The sequence below is a fragment of the Syngnathus leptorhynchus genome, chromosome 8, assembly GCF_054491065.1.
Source record: "Syngnathus leptorhynchus isolate UIUO chromosome 8, UIUO_Slep, whole genome shotgun sequence".
In the NCBI taxonomy this organism is placed as follows: domain Eukaryota; kingdom Metazoa; phylum Chordata; class Actinopteri; order Syngnathiformes; family Syngnathidae; genus Syngnathus; species Syngnathus leptorhynchus.
Window position 1 is genome coordinate 4,996,885 of NC_141202.1, and position 18,293 is coordinate 5,015,177.

At 40.0% G+C, this 18,293-nt stretch overlaps 1 protein-coding gene across 2 annotated transcripts in view; it reads right to left on the minus strand.

The window, feature by feature from the left end:
- Positions 1 to 18,293, minus strand: part of fhod3b (formin homology 2 domain containing 3b) — a 60,910-nt gene that overhangs the window by 36,724 nt on the left and 5,893 nt on the right. For both annotated transcript variants that reach the window (XM_085918935.1, XM_085918934.1), the window contains exon 4: positions 15,104 to 15,168. In XM_085918935.1, coding sequence (XP_085775061.1) covers positions 15,104 to 15,168 — 65 coding nt within the window. The remainder of the gene's footprint in view (positions 1 to 15,103; positions 15,169 to 18,293) is intronic.

Here is an 18,293-nt window from a genome sequence, read left to right on the forward strand (position 1 = left end):
CTGACCCATCCCAGATAAATGGAACTCTGGAAACTTTTGACCAAGGCAGCTGGCTTCCATAAAGGCCTCAAAGCTGCCATTGCACTCTTTGTAGAAGCCGCAGGATTTAGCAGACAACACAACTGTCCATATTCTAAATATTACATGATTGGAGCAAGAAAGTTAGATAGGCAGCACAGACTTCAACAAAACCATTACGGATTTACAAACACAAGCTACGTTTGGACTGAGAACAACAATGAACAGTGAGATTTGCATAATGCATGATGTGCACAATAGAGGAAATTTTGCTCATTGACTTAAACAAACATTGAAAGTTTGTTAATGGGAACCAGAAGTGGATACGGACATGTTTGTTTACATGTCAGGGTCATGGACCTGCTATTTTATTTGTTCTCATGTCAATGTTTCTGTTATGTTTGATCACGAGATCTGAGGATTTAATTGCCAAATCTATCAGTGCTTTTGTACTTTTTCCATGATTGACTAGCTAAGAAGTCAAAGAAAGCAAGTTAAAAATGAAAGGCTAAGATACTTTGGACCAATTTTTAGATGACTGAATGGTTTTAAAAGATTATGTTTTATGAACGAGAAAATCCAATTCTATCTTTGGTAGAAATTGCATGATGTGGTTTGTTTTAGCCGTTTCCAAGTTTGTTTGCGGCATATTGTCGTTTCTAACTGTAGTACTATTTTTGACCTTACATGAACACTTGGATGACAGTTAAGAATGCAAAAATAAACCTTTACTCTGACACATTTATTTTCTCCATTATTTCTTATGAGAACATTTATTTCGGACTTCCACTGAGATTGAACAAACGTCATGATGCTTACTCGTTCTTTTTTTTATCTGTTTTTATTCGTGTACTAAAAACAGCCTTTTCAAACATGAAAATGAAAGGGGCCCTACACGTGGCGGCCTGTGTAATATTACCTGTAAAAATAATGAGTATGCGCAGCGCTGCTCCTGAATTTAATGGTTTCCTCCATGCTTGACCGGATCCACTCCTCCACCTTGTTTCATTAAAACTGCCCTGGTTCTTTTAGAAGAAATAACACCCTGATAGATATACTACCCCTTTAAAAATAATTTGTGAAGAAGTGAAGTGGGTTGGCTAAAGGGAAAATGGACTACAAATCTATTGGCAATTATTAAGTTCGCAATGACGAGACCTAGAAATCCCTGGTGTGGTTTTCCCACTTGAGGAGGAGGTTTCTGCCACTGGATACTTTCCACTTCAGAAAATGACCTTTGACCCCCCCGATATCAACAACGCCTAGAGCCTGACTGCTTCATCAAGTGCTAATTGCCCCTTTAGAAAAATACACCACGTTTTGGGATCTGTAGGGGGCAAGTCTCTCGATTGCTTGTCATTTGTAACTGATGGGTTCAAGCTTTGTGAAGATGCTGCATTGTGTGAAATTGTAGACTGACCTGGCCAGATGGACTGTAAGACAGATAGTAAAATTAAATAGCTTTGTTAAAATAACTGGTATTGATGGTGGCCATAGTGTTTTGCAAAATAGTCTACTTTGAAATGCATATTTGTCAGGGCTTAGTTAACAAGCAATATAAGGTGACTCTTACTTTGGTTACTTTTTTTTTAGCAGCATCTTCTGATCACTGCAAATATTAGATTTTGACATTGTGATGTATCTTCTGGAATGAGACAGCCAAGGAATTTCCTGAAAGGCATCACACCAAAAGTTGGATCCAGAGAATGCCGGGATTGTACTTTTTCCACATTTATATCTTGATTTGGTGCTTCCACACTGGGTGGATTATATAAAATGGGTAGACCGTGCTGGCCAGACATCTTCAGAAATAAATCCTGGTAACTGACTGGGCGCTTTGATTTATTTGTGCTTTATTTAGAAAAGTCTCTCTTAATAATATAGCCTGAATTTGCAAACGAGTGAATATTCCTCAGACCGTTGGTTTTTGATTTGAGATACATTGTTGGTGTTTTGCGTGTACTTTTGAAGTGTCAAAACAATCAGCTGAAGGAAGCATGGTGTATTATTCACAACCTCCCATACAGTATTTCCTTGGTTAACCACTGACCTCAATCTTGTTTTCTTTTTTTTCTTTTTACCCTCTCAGCTAATGTTAACACAACCACAAAGCATCTCTTTATAAATGGGCTTCCCCGAAATAAACATTTACACAAATATAAAGACAACTGTCTCCCATGCTGTTTATGTCAAATGTCAATGACTGCAGTATTTGTGCAAGCTTTGTGGGAGTTTGTACTTAAAGCATGTTGTTTTGTTGTTCAATAGGAAGGCTGGGGGCAGGGGGGGGGGGGGTTGTGACAGCCACAGATCCGGTTGGAAGGTCCAACTGTGGTCCATTCTCACACTGGCCAACGAACCATCAACTGACACATTTTTTAGTGACCCGCTCAAAACACAGAGTACATTTATCTTCTCTTTGTTTCGATGACATGTGCAAGACCAAAACAAGCTGGCGAGATGTCCTTGTTTCATTTTAGAACATCCCCAGAAAAAGAAGATCTCTTCCTGCTCACCCTCAAGGGGATAGAAACGGACTAAAATAAAACCAGATCATTTGTCTGGCTAATCACGAGGATTTATTTGACCACTGTGGCTAAAGGTTGAAATTAGACAATGCATGGCAACAGTCATAACTAAAGAATAACAATACGTATTTGTTAAGATTATACGCTTTACAAGTCTCACAAGACTATTCTACTTGGAGGAGGAAAAAAATGAAAGTCTTGTGAATCCCTGTTGTGGACAGAAACCATAATAATGTGTGTGCATCCCAGCAATTTGAAACCGCAAAGGCAGAACAAACAAGAGAGTAGGAAATATACTGGCATCATATCCAATTGCAGCTCTCCAACACATTTAGACCACACAATTTTTTAACTGAATTTGAAGGACCACTTTAAGCGTCAAGTCTAATCTCCCATGCATACCACTATTAACTATTCCGCAAACCATGTCACATGATATAAAAACATTAAAATATATTTTCTGATTGCATTTTATGATTTTTATTGGTATACATGGGGTAAAAAATAATAATTAGTTGTTTTCAGGTTAATTTGTTTCTAGCTGGCACGCCTTCAAAACAATTCTCAACCTGCACATTGATTTAAAGCTGTACACAAAAGTGCAAGCAATTTGAAATAATATCTGTCAATGTCAAAACATTTTGGATCAGAACCTTGGAAAACCAACAGCTTACTTGGTCTTACATCCTGATAGCTTTAGTCTTGTTAACTTTGTGAGATTTGTACAGTTCGTGTTTGTGTACAATATGTTAATGTTACTGGTCGGGAGACATGGAAGGCCAAAAAGGCACGACAGAAATGAATTGACGCTTCTTACCTGAAGACTTTAAAGTTTGTCAGCTTATGGACAATCAAATCTGAGAACAAAACCATACGTATAAAAACATACTCATCATTTGCGTACGTTTGATTTGAATACGACTCTGGGTCGTCCATGTCTGCTATTGACGTTAACATAAGAGCACATTTCTAGACGGACATCTGGCGTTTGCCGTCCGCATATGTTCACAAAGTGAAAGCTGTCTATCCCCAGAACACATGTGGGTTAGATCAGAAAATAAATGAACACCACTGCGACACGGCCACCAGCTGACCAGTTTAGGGGTTAGGCTAAATATACATTCAAGCACATGTAAAACCGTGAGATCAAAATATAGTATGTAACATTTGAAATGTGAGGCCCCCGGGCTAAAGTCTCTTAACAGAAATTTAGCTTGCTAATATCTTCTTTAAATAGAAATAAATGACAATGTTTTCTTAATCATATTCATGTCACTGGGTATCACGCTTTATATAGCCGAGATTATCGACAAATGAGAGTGATTATTTTAAGGATGAGGGAAGATCAAGTAACAAACCGAAGTAGTCATGTGATGACAGTAAGAATAATCTGTCAGACTTTGGTGTTGGTCAAAATAAATTAGTCGAGTCAGGAAAAAGTGACTTGGTATTTTGGTCTGCTGAAACCAAAATTGTTTATATATAGGAAAGAAATTGTGTATAAGGTGTTTATTTGTGTATGGCATGATGATAACATACCCCCTTCGGTTGAACGTATCCAATTATAGTTCATGTCCGACAGAACCGGTGTCATAATAATCCAAAGATGATGTTATAATAACACCTTCAATTTCAAATGGGTTTTTATCTGGTAGCAAAAAGATTGTTTGTTGAAAAAGTTTGAAATCCTATTCCAATACAGGCTGCCTAAAAGCTTTTTGTTTCTGTTAATGCTACATTAGACCAGAACCTTCCATTTGCCAAGTCAGGAAGTGAGCATGTTCCTTTGGTCGAGACAAACATCCGCAGAGATTCAAAACTTCGGCGGGGTGCTAATTTGTCACGCTCTGCGCAACATGTTCGATGTATATGAGACTATTCAATCTCCTGCTGGCTCTCTGAGCTAATCATGAAGAGCGATGTCGATGGATGGAATGAAATGGATTCCTGCATTAAGTGGATGAGGCCCTCCTCACTATGGGACTTGAGTAGCAATATACTTCACATATGGAGCTCTTTCTTCCCACATCCCTCAGAAACCCCCCGAACACGAGTGTGCCTCAAGCAAGGCCCGATCGTGGACTGTCACCGGACCAATCAAAACCCTCCTCGTGTCCCTTCACGGAGTCTATTCACACAGAATAACAACTAACGCTTTCTTCGGCTCGTCTCAATCGGCTGCACTACACTCTCTTTGTCATTCAATGCAATACCGAGCCCAGGATGTGTTAGCTGACACTGGACTCCTCGCTCCGGCTTTCTGTGGACTCGACACTTTCCAAAGATAACACTAGCCAAAGATTTCCACTCGCGAGCAGGCCGAGGCACTGCTGAGGCAGCCTTCCTGATGGGGAACAGACCAAAAACAGCTCAAGACATGTCCCGCAGACCCAAATCCAGCCACATGATATTCTTAAATTATCCGGGTCAAAATCGGGCACTGTCAGGTACCACTAGTAACACATACGATAACATTTGTGTTTTTTTGTTGGAGTGCCTTAGCGCAAGATGCGAACGAATTACACTTCACAGTCTCCTGTCTTTTTTTTTTTGGATAAAACCTTCATTAATCAAAGCGGCCAACAGAAACATGTCCAGAAGCAAATCAAAGAGGACCTCATTCTCCTTGATCATGCCTCAACAGCATACGAGCATCAGTGAAAAACAAAAAAGATGGGAGGCAAGGGTCTAAGGCAAATACATGTGCTCATTGTATTGCAGGTCCTCACATAATACCTGTTGCAGGCAGACATATGTGGATGATATTTTCTATCAAGCAAGAAGTAAAATGAGAATTCCGGCTGGTGTCTGCAGCAGGAGCGAGCCAGCGTGGCCTGGCCGTGTGCAGAGTCACGCACCGCATGACATCTTAGAGGGGGGAACATTCCAACGTGTGTTTCACACTGCTTTGGAAAACCACCTTTCCCAATTTAGAAACAGGGGGCACCAAAAAAAAAAAGCGGTTTGGTTTAAAATATTAATGCGGCAAATTAATATAAAAGTGAACCATAAAAGACAATATATGAGACATTTCCCAGACACATCATGGAACGAGATTCTTTCATTTAAGAACTTTCCACAGGAAGGTAAGACTGAATTCCACTTGACGTTAATCTTGGAGCTGTTCAAAGAGGCTCGGTTCATGTTTTAAAAGACACACCGCAGGGTTACTAAAATATTTCCTTTCCGACAATGCTCTTAAATTCAACATCAAGCGGCAAGGGGCATACGGGATTTAAATTCAATTGCAGTTTACAGGAATTGTCATTGTGTCCATAAATTACTCCATGACAGGACGTGGTCACTTCTAGTCTGTACAGAAACGTTTAGTTTCCAACAAATTCACGGTCACTTATTCAGAGGATGCCCAGCCGACAGAGTCAGGCAGAGAGTGCGTGCGAATGTGAGAAAGTGTTAAACAAAACCTTTATGACCCCTACTTGGGCAACCCATGTGTAGGAGGGGATAGTATTATCCTGGTGAGCTTTGCAGGGGGTCCTCCAGGTGGCTCACAGGTTTAGCTGAGGTTAAGCCCGGTTGACCTTGTCTCTCGGCTGTCTGAGAGACCAAAGATACAAAGCCTGTCAAAGAATTGATGGCAGCTGACGTTTAAATGTCGTGCTCTCTGGAATAATACAATCACATTCAAGTCAATCCTATTTCTATATCCCTTAACTCATTTCGTAGTCATAGTTTCCTTCGGAGGGGCATTATGACCGTCAACGCTTAATAAGATCAAAACTGTTCACTATATTTTTTTTAAAATGAATGCTAAAAAAAATTGCGAGCATTTTTCTATTTTTCTACTAGTGCAGACTATTTGTAGTTTTACTATTGACACATGAATTCGATGCACAATTTGGCTTTGCGGGCCACATAAAATGATATGGTGGGCCGTATCTGGCCCCCGAGCCTTGAGTTTGACACAGATGCCTTATCCTGTTCAAGGTAGCTCGAAGCAGGAGTCTATCCCAGCTGAGAGAGAGCCACAGGCAGACTACACCCTGGAATGGTTGCCAGTCAATCACTGGGCCAAAGAAAAAGAAGCAATTCATAAAAACACTACAATGTGACCAACCATTATGAGACAAGCCATGCTTTCAAAGGAAGAGTTGTAATGTTTGTCATTTTCCAAGCAGAAATCTAAAACTGTGACTCTGTATATTATATTCTCAGCAAAACAATATGTTTAGACTTGAATCTGTAAAATTCTTAGTTTAATAGTGCAGTGGCATTTATTAAAACAAATTTGATCAGCTCTATTTTCACTTTAGGAGTACACACAGGCAAGTGACAATGTGCAAACGAAATTGCATTGCTGACCAAATAAACATAAACAATGAAGTTTGAGTGCAGACAATTGCAACTGCTTCTTCAATAAAGGAAAAAAAAACTGTGTGTCTAAGCATGTCACATTGGCTCGGAAGGACTGGGGGAGGAGGCAGCCGGTGTCATGTTCAATACTTTATAAGCTTAAGTAGCTGACTGCTGCAAACTGTAGACTGTTACTAATAACGTCAAGTCAGGAAAAAGACTTGGCGTTATCGAGCCATGTAAGATTTCCAGTTGATGACAAGCAAAATAATCTTCTGTGGGTTTATTAACAAATTAAACAAAAGATTCCTGCTGCAACACGCTCCACAAAAAGTCAGTCAAATGTTAAAAATGTGCTATTGGTTACCATAAAAATAATACATTGTGTCATTAGTCCTATACCACAATGTTAAAAGGTTTAATTTTAGGACAGTGGCTGGCAAACCTTTTACAAACAGCTTTCTCAGCATTGTCATAATGACAACATTAAATATGTGTGTTCGTTAACTCTTTTTTTTTTTTGGAGGGGAGCCATTCCACGTGCACATGCAGCCCGCGGCCCACCAGTTGCCGACGCTTGAACTAAAAGATATAATTACGACCAGACAACACATACTTTTTCCATGCAAGATACTCTTCCAGCACAGCTGCTCCTGCCTCAACTGCATTGAGCTGCATAAATGGAAAGTTGGCCCAAGTACGGTACTGATCCATAGTTCATGATGACACTACTAAATATTTGAGTCTATAGAAGTGTGATCCATGATTTCTTTTTTTAGTAAATTCAGTCCTATTTTGGATAATCTATTTTTTTTAAAAAGTCAATTTTGGGATGTTTTTTAAGAAAAAGTCAATTTTGGAGAAAATTGTAATATCAAGAAAATGAAAAAGGAAAATTTAAAAAGATGGGAAATTTCAGAAAAACGTCCTATTTTTGATGGGAAAAAAATGCCAGAATGTCTAGAAAGAAACAAACTCAGCAATATAGTTGTAATAATGAATGACATATCTGTGTGGCAACTAGTTCCAAGTGAAACTTCATCTGAGCTCTCACGGTTGAACACGAGGGATTCACCGCAGAAGAGAAAGAGCAATGAGTTCAATTGAACGTAGACTTGCGGAGACAGGAAGACAAAAATGTTCACATTTCCAAGCAAAGAGATTAAAAGCTTTTATTCAGGCTTGTATACAAAAGATCTACACAAAATAGTTTACCGCATCATTTATTGCATATAATGATGCTTAAGTGAGCACAGAGCATCCCACCATATGCAAATGAAGTATCTTTTCTCTTCCACCACGCTCATACCCATTAAATTGAAGTATTCCTTTGAACTACCCTCCCACGTCTACTTGGGCAGCATGCGTAGTCTACATTTTTCTAACCAGCAGTTGAGACATTGCCATCGCTGCTTGCCCAGCAATGCTGACCAGCAGATTAAGTGTGCTCTTGGCTGATGCTCCCTCAAATCATGCCGCCTCCTCTCTTTCCTTCTATCTATGGCCCTTTTCATTTGCTTTTGGGCAAGATACAAAACTTCTCTAATCGTGTCTTGCTAAGGCCGCTTCAAGTAGTCCACTGAAGACCCACGGACTGGTGCTTGAGTTCCTTATTGAAGCTTCTCATCCTCCCGTGGTGTTGGAAAGAAGACAAGTGGAATGTGTTTCAGTTTAAGACTAACCATTTTGATGCAGGTCTGGATCTTAATTGCTTTGTCTTCTTTGACATTGAGATTTTTTTTCAAAGAAAATGTGAATCTTAAAAAAAGAATTCATGTGCCGTTTACAATTTACCACTGGTGATGCCATTGCCCCGTCTCGATGGAGATCATCTCGCTATTGTTTGACATTCTAGTTGTAGACATCTTTGTACTACGTAGGCATGATACACTTTTATATATTTTATTCTCCAGCAACCTCATTCACCTCATGTTCTTTATCCTGGGAAAAGAATGACAGCCCTGGCAAAGAGCTGAGCGAATAACACCAAAAAGGATATTATGTTTCATTATAGGCTCTGCAATATAAATATTATTTATCCCACTCCTGGCTTGCACTTGAAGCTTACATCACCTCTAAAAATAACAGTTATAGTTCTGTCTTGGCCTTGGACATATTTGCTGTTAATAAATTGAAACGAATACTCGGCATACCCACGATTGTTTTTTTGTAAGTGGTGCTCGAGGTTTTGTAGAAAATAATCGACAAGTATAGACCAGAACTTCTAGCGAGAGGCGATAAAACGATTGTGCCTACAAAACCAAAGACCTTAAAAGTTATAAAGCCGTAACAGACGGCAGACTCCGGCATGGGTGGCAGTAATGCACACCAAAAGTTACTTGCCAGCTGCTTATAACAACAGAAGAAGAAAACTTGCCGTCTGGTTTTATGGAGTATCGCTGAGTATTTCAGTGCTATGCCAGCTAAATAAAATGCGACACCGAGTCATGAGTTGACCAGCAATCGCTCCAGAGATGATTAAGCATAGTCAAGACTGTGCCATTGAATAGTTTGAGAAGCCAGTACATGTTAACGGTATTGTTGACGTTATCAAACAACTAAGTTAATTTCACAGCTCAGTGACGTAATGAGGAGAAGAAAAATAGAATAAATAGTCCACCCCATTAAATCCCTTCTTCCAAGAAGTGTGAATGGTCTTAAAGAAGCACAGTTCATTTCCACCTCATGGGTCTTCGGGGGCATTCCTGGGTTTTAAGGCATCCATGTTGGACTTGTGACAAGCCGTGTGGATAAGATTGCCACATCCTTAAACCTGTGGCAATTTTTCCAGATGATGTCAGGCTCAACACAGGATCAATCTTAGCACGTAAATGTGACAAAAATCTAATAAATCCCCCTTTGGAAGCCAAACAGCAATGTAAATGATTCAAAGCTAGCCAGCTGAGGCAACATCACTTGATCCACAGTCAGAGAAGAAATAACAACGGCGCTTCACAAAAGACTGCATGAATGACAGTGGTGTTACGACAAACAGAAAATATGTTTTGGGGTCTTATTAGGCTTATTGTTTTGACCGATGCAGAACGGGAAATTGACATTTCCTTACAACGTGGCCACCATTAAAGCTGAAGGAAAGAAATGTGAGGTAGGATATGGAATGGAATTCAATGTCACACTGGGATTTGGCTGAAGGCCAATTGCGCACTGAACCACCAGTCATGGTTTTTACTGTACTGACACTTTTTTTCAGTTCGTATTGTAACGCCAACCATAAATCTTAGTGTAAAACTCAGGCATGACGAATAGTAAATCTTTTCAATCTATATTTTTTTCTGTGGCCTACCATCATGGATACCATAAATGCAGTTCTTTACCAGAAATGGTCAGCTAAAGAAGAAAGATACTGACAATTAGAAAAAAGTATTTCTTTATCAGCAACGCAGCCCAAAAAGGCAGTGACATAAAATTATATCCATTTTCTATTGTGACAGTTTTGCAGAAGCCACATTAAAAGCTTGTTTGCATAGTCGACTTAATGTTTAAAAATCATTATTTGTCCAGCGCTACTACTTTTCATCCTGGCATGATGGATGCAGCGAGTGGGTGGACACTGGTCGTTTACAGAAGCACTCAAGCCTTCGCTCACTAGCACCACAAAGCCTGACATTAAAATCCGATCAACTATATTTTGCAGAATTAAAATATACGTTGGTTGAAGCAAAACAAACCACTCTGATGTTTTTTCCAGTGAGCGGACAGTTGTTTAAAGTGTGCGGCCGCTGAGGTTACACACCTGTCCACTTCAACACGGAATGGGCCAGTCTGGCAGCTGGAACATGCTCTGCTTCACATGGTCTGTGCCATCCCACCCATATGTCATGATCGAGGGTTATTTTAACCAGCTATAGTCAGGTTTATGCTCAGTTTCACGTGATTGGCAGCTTTGGCTTAATGTAGGTTATTCTAAGGGAATTTAAGGCAAGTTGGAGTTAGAACAGAGCGGAATTGGTTCCAAACGGTCGCCGGACGTTCAGCAGCCATTCGCCTGTACTTATCTTGTCACAAGGGACTTTTGAATATGATTATAATTCTCTTTACTTAAACTGCTAGAGAATGTCTGCCGAATGTTGTGCGAACATCTGCGAAATTGAACAACGTCTGATGTGAATGCAACATTCGCTGCCTTTGGAAACACTCGCAATTGTTTGCCGCTCATTCTGATAGAGGCTCAAGTGTCACTGACTAGTTACAAAACAAATGAAAAATTTACAATGCATCTCCATTTTGTCTACAAGCCACATGGAGACACAAGCCAGATCAAGATTCAACGCCAACCGATCCGAACCACATGGTAGTAAACAGAACCAAACTTCTAGCTTAAGATGTCCAAAATATTGACAACCTTGTCTCTGGGTCAGTCTTACTTGTTCACCCCCTCCTCTCCACAGCCCAAAAACCAAAATCTCTCTTTGGAGTGAAATGCAGACAGCTCTCTTCCCTTTGGATGGGTGAGGAACAGTGCTGAGGGGCCTTTCAACTGGAACCAGATGGTTTCTTAAAAGCCGCATGCCTTTGTATGAGTGTGTGAGAACATGAGCATGTGATTGTCCTCAGACAAATCACTCTTGTAGTTCTCCTGGCCTTGTGCTGGATGCAAAATTGCAAAAGTCTGAAAATTAATTTTTCCCCTAAAGAGAAAATGTTTTGGTTCCAAGGGCACTCAGACAAGAGGGACAAAAAAAAATTCCCAGCCTAAAAAAGAAGCACACACCAAGGCTGTGGTGTTATCGCACAGCACGGGGCCAAACAGACAGAATACAAAAACAGTCGAGGGAAAAAGTGTGAAGTGAGTGATACGAGCGATCCCTCCACTGATTTGAGGAGCAAAACTTGGTCGCTCTGAGACATTGGCTGCCTCACATTTCCCCTCTCTGGCACTAAGCTGTTTGGGTTGGCCTCCCAGGGTGTCTGTAATCCCATTTTGGGTCTCTTAGAGCAAAGTTGAAGAGATAGACCATTTCATCTTCCATTGATTCCCCAAGGTGTCATGTGATATGCGTGTTTTGAAACTATAGTGTGCCTGCTCGCTTGCGTGCCTCCGGTCGCAGAAACAAGGAGAGAAATTCGATTCGACTACCTGATAAAGACTACACCAAAAAAAAAATGTTATGCAATATCAACCTCACCTTGCTGAAAACATGTATATGAAGAACACAGCAGAGATGTCATCAATTCTTGCACTTATTAAATTGTTAACTCAGTCTTGGTCCCTGATCAAAACAATGTCAAGTTTTTCATATCAATCTTGTTTTTTATGGGCATCATAGCTGGTGCTGTCTTTTTAAGTGCCCACAAAATCAACAAACTTAGCACCGGTCTGGCACCGTTTGTGGAAAACACTGGATCTTCGCCTCCATAGTCAATTCCCCGACATTATCCTAAGCTGGACTTTAAAACAAATCTTCACCCTCAAAGTCCTTTGAAGCATCACTGTTGACGTCATCTAAAATGACTCCAAATGTCCTCACCAAAATGGTTCGGAACTTAAATTGGTTACATATAATCATGCGCATAAACAAACCATTAAAAAGTATGAAAAAGGCCACATTTCACAATATGCAAAGATTCTCTGCCCGCATGGTTTGCTGGGGAATAATAAAAGAAAATGCCCAGTTCGTTGAATTCCATTTTAACGTCATTGTCAGCTGGAGTTTCTAGTTGACAACATGAAGATCAAAACGATCTATTTGACCAAATTATAGTCTGAAGAGCAACACGAGTCATCAGTGAATCATGTCTTGAGCTGGGATTTTGAGAGGTTGTAAAGAACAAGGCAGATAATCCACTTCGAATATCTGTGTCGCTCTTCGGTCGGGATCAGCATGTTGACAGATAAACTGCACTTAAAGAGAGAATGCCAACACATTTAGCTTTTTTTTTTTTTCCATTTTTTACATGTGAGTAAAACCATCATTGAAATTGCGGGTGGGCAAACATTTCTTCTCAAGGGCGGCATTCGATTTTTAAAAACGGAAAGACGGACCAGCTCGTTCACACACAAAGAAGTTAAAATGTAAAACAGGTTGTCTTAATTGTGAAATAATGATGTCACTGGTGGTGAAGTAGTACATGCAAGCAACCTGGGCTGAGTTCCCATTCAGAAACAGCGTGAAAGGTAGTCCCTCTCTCTACGCTCCTATTTTGGTGCTTAGTGTAAGTCTAGCGCAAAGCACATGGGTGGAGTTTTCTTTCTATACGTCCTGAATCCTAAATGATCTCACTGATGACTCTTCATCAAACCATGTGAGATATTTGTTATGGAGTTTTAATTTATTAGACATAAAACTGCACAACTGAACAGTCGTATTAATTCCAAACATTCAGTGATTTACTGAATATATGGATAGAGTATAAAAAAAAAAGAAGTGAGAATATCCCTTGCAAAATGTCCTTTTTTAGGATTTTTGACTGACAGCAAGGATACGCTCAAAGGCTTAATAATCAACATGAGCAGTTTGATTATTCGCCTCTAGCGAACCAACTGCGTTTGTCTTATGAAAACTAAAAGAACTAAAGAATGATCTCCTGTGTTGAGGCGGAAAATCACCTCGTAATGCAGCACTCATGGGGCTTCAGGGTAAACCCTCCAGTCAGATAAAATCAGGCTCAAATGTCTGGACAAGTTACAGCAACAGTGGCCACCTTGGCTGGAAGAAATAAATCAGCTGGCCTCACGGGTAGTCTCAGGGCAGGACCGGGGAAGGGCAACAGGTGGTTGTCAACTTAAAGAGAAAGACGGCCATCATCCACTTAGGGAAGAGCAGCAAGTCTGTCTGCCTCTCTGCGGGCTGCGCTAAGCTCAGCCAAGCAGCAGCAGGAGGACAGAATAAGGCTCTGTGGAGCAACTTCACGGGAGAAAACACCAACGGTATCCATGGCAATATGTCAATTAATAAAATAAAATAATGAAAAAAATATATAAAAATAAATGAAACACGAGCACATAAAGAATTGTGAGAATATATTAAAACCTATACATATAAAGGTTGAGAGCACCAGCGGAGTTGGGGGGGCGTAGGGGTAATGACAGATCCTGAAGTAAGGTGCAATGCCAGATAATTGGCTTTTGGGTAGTCCAGATTTTTCTGGAATGTTTTTTTTAAACATTCCCACATTTTTGGGAGATTCGTTTGTGGTTTGTGTGTTTGTTTTGCACACAGTTTGTTTTGTATGTTTTTCTGTCCAATCCTCAAACCAATCAGCTGGCGAAAACCAATCTGGTCAAAATCTCCACCTACCCAGCAAATGTATTTGTAAAACCAACCTACATTTTTCTAATGTGAAGGATCCATTTGAGTTCCGTCTCTATTAAAGGTCATGTCCAAGTAAGGAGAACATATCACCAGAATACTTTGACACAGTAACAACTAGTTCCCAGACCACAGCCACTTTGTTTACTTAAATCCATGCAGCCATCCAGTTTCTGTACCACTTTTCCTCATTAGAATCGTCAGTAAGCTGATTCTGCCTGGTCAACAGTCAGTTGTGGGCCACATACAGTATAGATACATGAACACACCCGTAATTAGGCCTATGGGTAATTTTTGAGCTTTCACTGAACCTAACATGTATGTTTCTGGAAAATGGAAAGACTTACTGACCTACTTCGGTTCATTTCCCTGTGCAATAAATAAACAAATAAATAAATAAATAAATTTGATGTGCTCTTTTATGAGTTCCTTCATAAAAATAATTATGTATGTAAAATAAAAAATAAGCGCTAAATGAGAAAAATCTATGAAACAGGAGCATGTCCCAAAACATGTCTGACTTTATTCATATGATTAAAAACTTGAGCAGCTGCAAATATGTTCATTGCGTGTGTGTCTGTGTGTGTGTCATAAGCAGGCAAGTCTGCATGTGTTTTCACTCAGCTATTTCAGCAAGGTCCCTCCCATTATTCTGACACCAGGAGAGCCAATAAAACAAAGTGACAGAACATAGTAACTTTAAATACATGAAATGTTTTCAATCTGTGCCCTGCACCAGTGCGTATATTTGCAGAGTGTGTCTGAAATGCTGGTAATTTGCACTCAAATTAAGATTCAAGCTGCTTCCCAAAAGCTGCCACTGTGCATTGTATGCAGCAGCAATAAAACAAGCTGCGGGTAATGGAGGCGGTAATGGGAACTCATACCACACTTGTGATGCAGCACAAATTTCACCATTATAAAAGTTATAAATGTACAGTTTAAATTGGCAGTGCGGGTTTAAGTACTCACCGATGCAAGCGTGAACTCTGACTGACAGCTGCGTCCGAAGTATAAGGTTGTGTTTTCTGCCTCTTCTGAAAAGGAAAAAAATATATACAATCAGTTCAAACAAATAATGAATAAATGAAAACATGCTTCTATTATAATAACTGTACTGGAAAGCACAAAGAGTAGAGAGCCACTTAAATTGGGAATGGGCAACCCAAAACCAAAGCTGCTATTTAAACCTGTTATTTTTTCAGCTGTTAGAAAACAAAAAGAAACAGGGCAAGCAGCACAACAAGGAAAAGGTCTCCATGGGTGAAAATGAAGGATGGGAGCAGCACACGGGTCAACTCCGCCCACAGTGTTAATGGAGACATGCAAAGACTCGATCACCGTCCTGTCAACAGCTTACAATGTCTGAGTGACAATCAAAGAGAAAGATGCCAGCAGTTCACCACAATGCTATTCAGGTCTCCACTCAAAAGCCTACTCTGAGATTTATGTCTGATGCTTCCTGTTAGTTGGTGTTGTAGAAAAGCCTGCTGTGTCGACACATTAAAAAAATCGGAGTAAAACATAGATCAGTATGTTACTACCATCAACATGTCCGCCGACCAATGACATAAATGATTTAAGCCTATTCTTACTTACCTGGAAATGCTTTCTGAATTTTTAGTACAGAGTTTATGAGTTTCAGTGCTGTTTTGTTTTGCAACAAAGTTAGCCAAATAGTTTAATTGACTGAGCAGTAATGTGATTTGATGATTTATTTGTTTTATTTGTTTATTTGGTGATTAATTGAGCCACTGACTGTGATTCTTAGCCACTGTTAAATAATCACATTTTACCCAATTGGTAGACTTTACCACTGATCAGATGGGCAGATATTTTGCAATTTTTATGCAAATAAGTGATCGGTTGTTCTCGGTTGAGGGTCCAGGTGGGGGGGGGGGGTAAGTGGCCGCCAGTCTCCCCCTCTACCTCTGCCAGTGGCGCGAGCAGGACTAGTTAATGAAATGTTTCAATAGTTTGCTGCAATCCTAACTCAAAACCTGCTTGACTGTATTCCACAAAACTCTACATAGCATAGGACTAGCAAGGCAACTTTTTTTTTATTACTTTTTTATTCATACAGTGAACCTTCATTAAAAAAAAGTCATTTGAATGACAATTTGAGACTTTCTCACTATTATCTAAAAACAAATCACACAAACAAGCTCAGTAAACACAACTTTGGTAAAGAGCGTAGAAGATACAGTTACCCTCACAATTCAGCTTTGACAAATAGTCTTTCATGCTTTCTGCTCAAAGGCAGTGAGAAACTTCTGACTGGCACCGCATTAAAAGTCTGTTAGTGACACTCAAACAGCAGTTGGCCTGACAGTAGAAAAAGACTCAGCTCAGAGGGCAAATCACAGTACTGCCTCGCTCTAAACAAGCATTAATACTTCTCAGCGCATCCAAGCTGACATCTTTCCTACTCCAGTCAGTGGGAGACTGGACCCAGCGTGCGTACAAGCGGATTACGCAGCGGGGGACGTTCACACACTGCCGCCGTTTTGCAAATATAATAGCAAGCAACAAGGCAGATGTGAGACGGGAGCAACATCTGTCAACACGGCTGGCGAGATGAGACGGCAAAGAGGAACGTAATCCAAAAGGGTAACCAGAACCCTTTAGTAGTCACAAACGTCTGCTTTCTGTCGGCTTCACTGCAACGGTATCCCTTTACCGCACCTGAGGCTATACAGGCCGGCGTGCTCATTATCAAATTAAACAAACACGCATGGAATATAAGAGAGGCCCACCCCTTCCCCAATTAAATATAAAAACCGGGCACTCCAACAAAGAAATCGACATGCGAGTAGAGGTGAAGCCCAAAACTGCAGAAGTAATCCTTGCAATGAACTTCACGTGGTACCTAATAAACTTTATATTTGTTTCTTGATCCAACATTTTTCTATGCATACCCAGGTGATGGTTGACCGTGCTGAGCCAAAGTCCAATTAAATATAATTGTCGATTCTAGTTTTGAAAAATTGTTATTGACTCGGAATTTTTAATACTGACATAAGGGACTCGTTAAAGTAACGTTTGCATTGTGAAAACTAAGTTACACTGGTGCTAATTATAATTCTGGTAGCTGACATCTCTACAAATGATTTACCAGGAATCCAGAGTGTGAAGAATCAGGTTTGAGGGACAGTTTACACTTTGGGGAAGATGCCTCTTGAAACAATGACCAGGCATGCATATTTGTGAACACACACACACACGCACAACACACAAATCAATGACTACACTGCACTACGTTGTTAATGATACCCTTAAACAGCCCCGCACACAAAACAGCCAAGTGGTATTTTATTTCCCCTCTTGATGTTTAAGTTTCACAAGAATACATTCATTCTCCCTCTTCAAATGAAATCCAATGCGCACTTGAGTCCATCTATAATATCCAAGTGGGTCAAGAGAAAATGAAAAACATTGAAAAGTGAGCTGTCTTAAGAGAGTTCAAAGAACGTGACAAGAAACTTGTGGTCTTTGCTGGATTTTAATATGCTTTATAAAAGCTTGTCCAAAATAGAAAGGCTAGCAAAAACCTTGTCTTAGATACATTTTAAATTGTACATGTTCAGTATGTGGTCTTAGTATGACCTGCTAAACGTAACTTCCGAGCTTAGCAGTGTTGAGCGCCATCATTTATTTTTTATTTTTATTTTTTTTATTTTATTTTTTTGCGTGGGAACACGTAATATAATATTGTTTCACAAACATGAATTCCACATTATGACCTAACGCAAGTTTCAGTGTAGTTTATCTTCTCGAGACATAACAACTGGTCCAAATGTCCACCGTTAAACTTCAGAGGAGACTTTTATAGATGACTTGATGATAAGGTACAAGTGTCACGCACTGTCATGGCTCAGTCTAAAAAACAACAAGCGCTTTGAATGTGACTCAATTAAACCGTATGCCACTTTGACTAGCTAAAGCTGTGCACATACGCTTCATTTATAACTTAAAGAGGCAGCGTATCGGCGACGGGATGGAGGATTTACGAGACCCGATCTTCACCGGCCGGTGGGGTGGAAGTGATTATGGCCTGTTAAGCTCTTGTGATATGGATATCTCCTGGACCATACTTTAATCTGATTGTGAACACCCAAGGTATGACACAGGCACCCCTGGAATGTAACCTGTCATTAATATC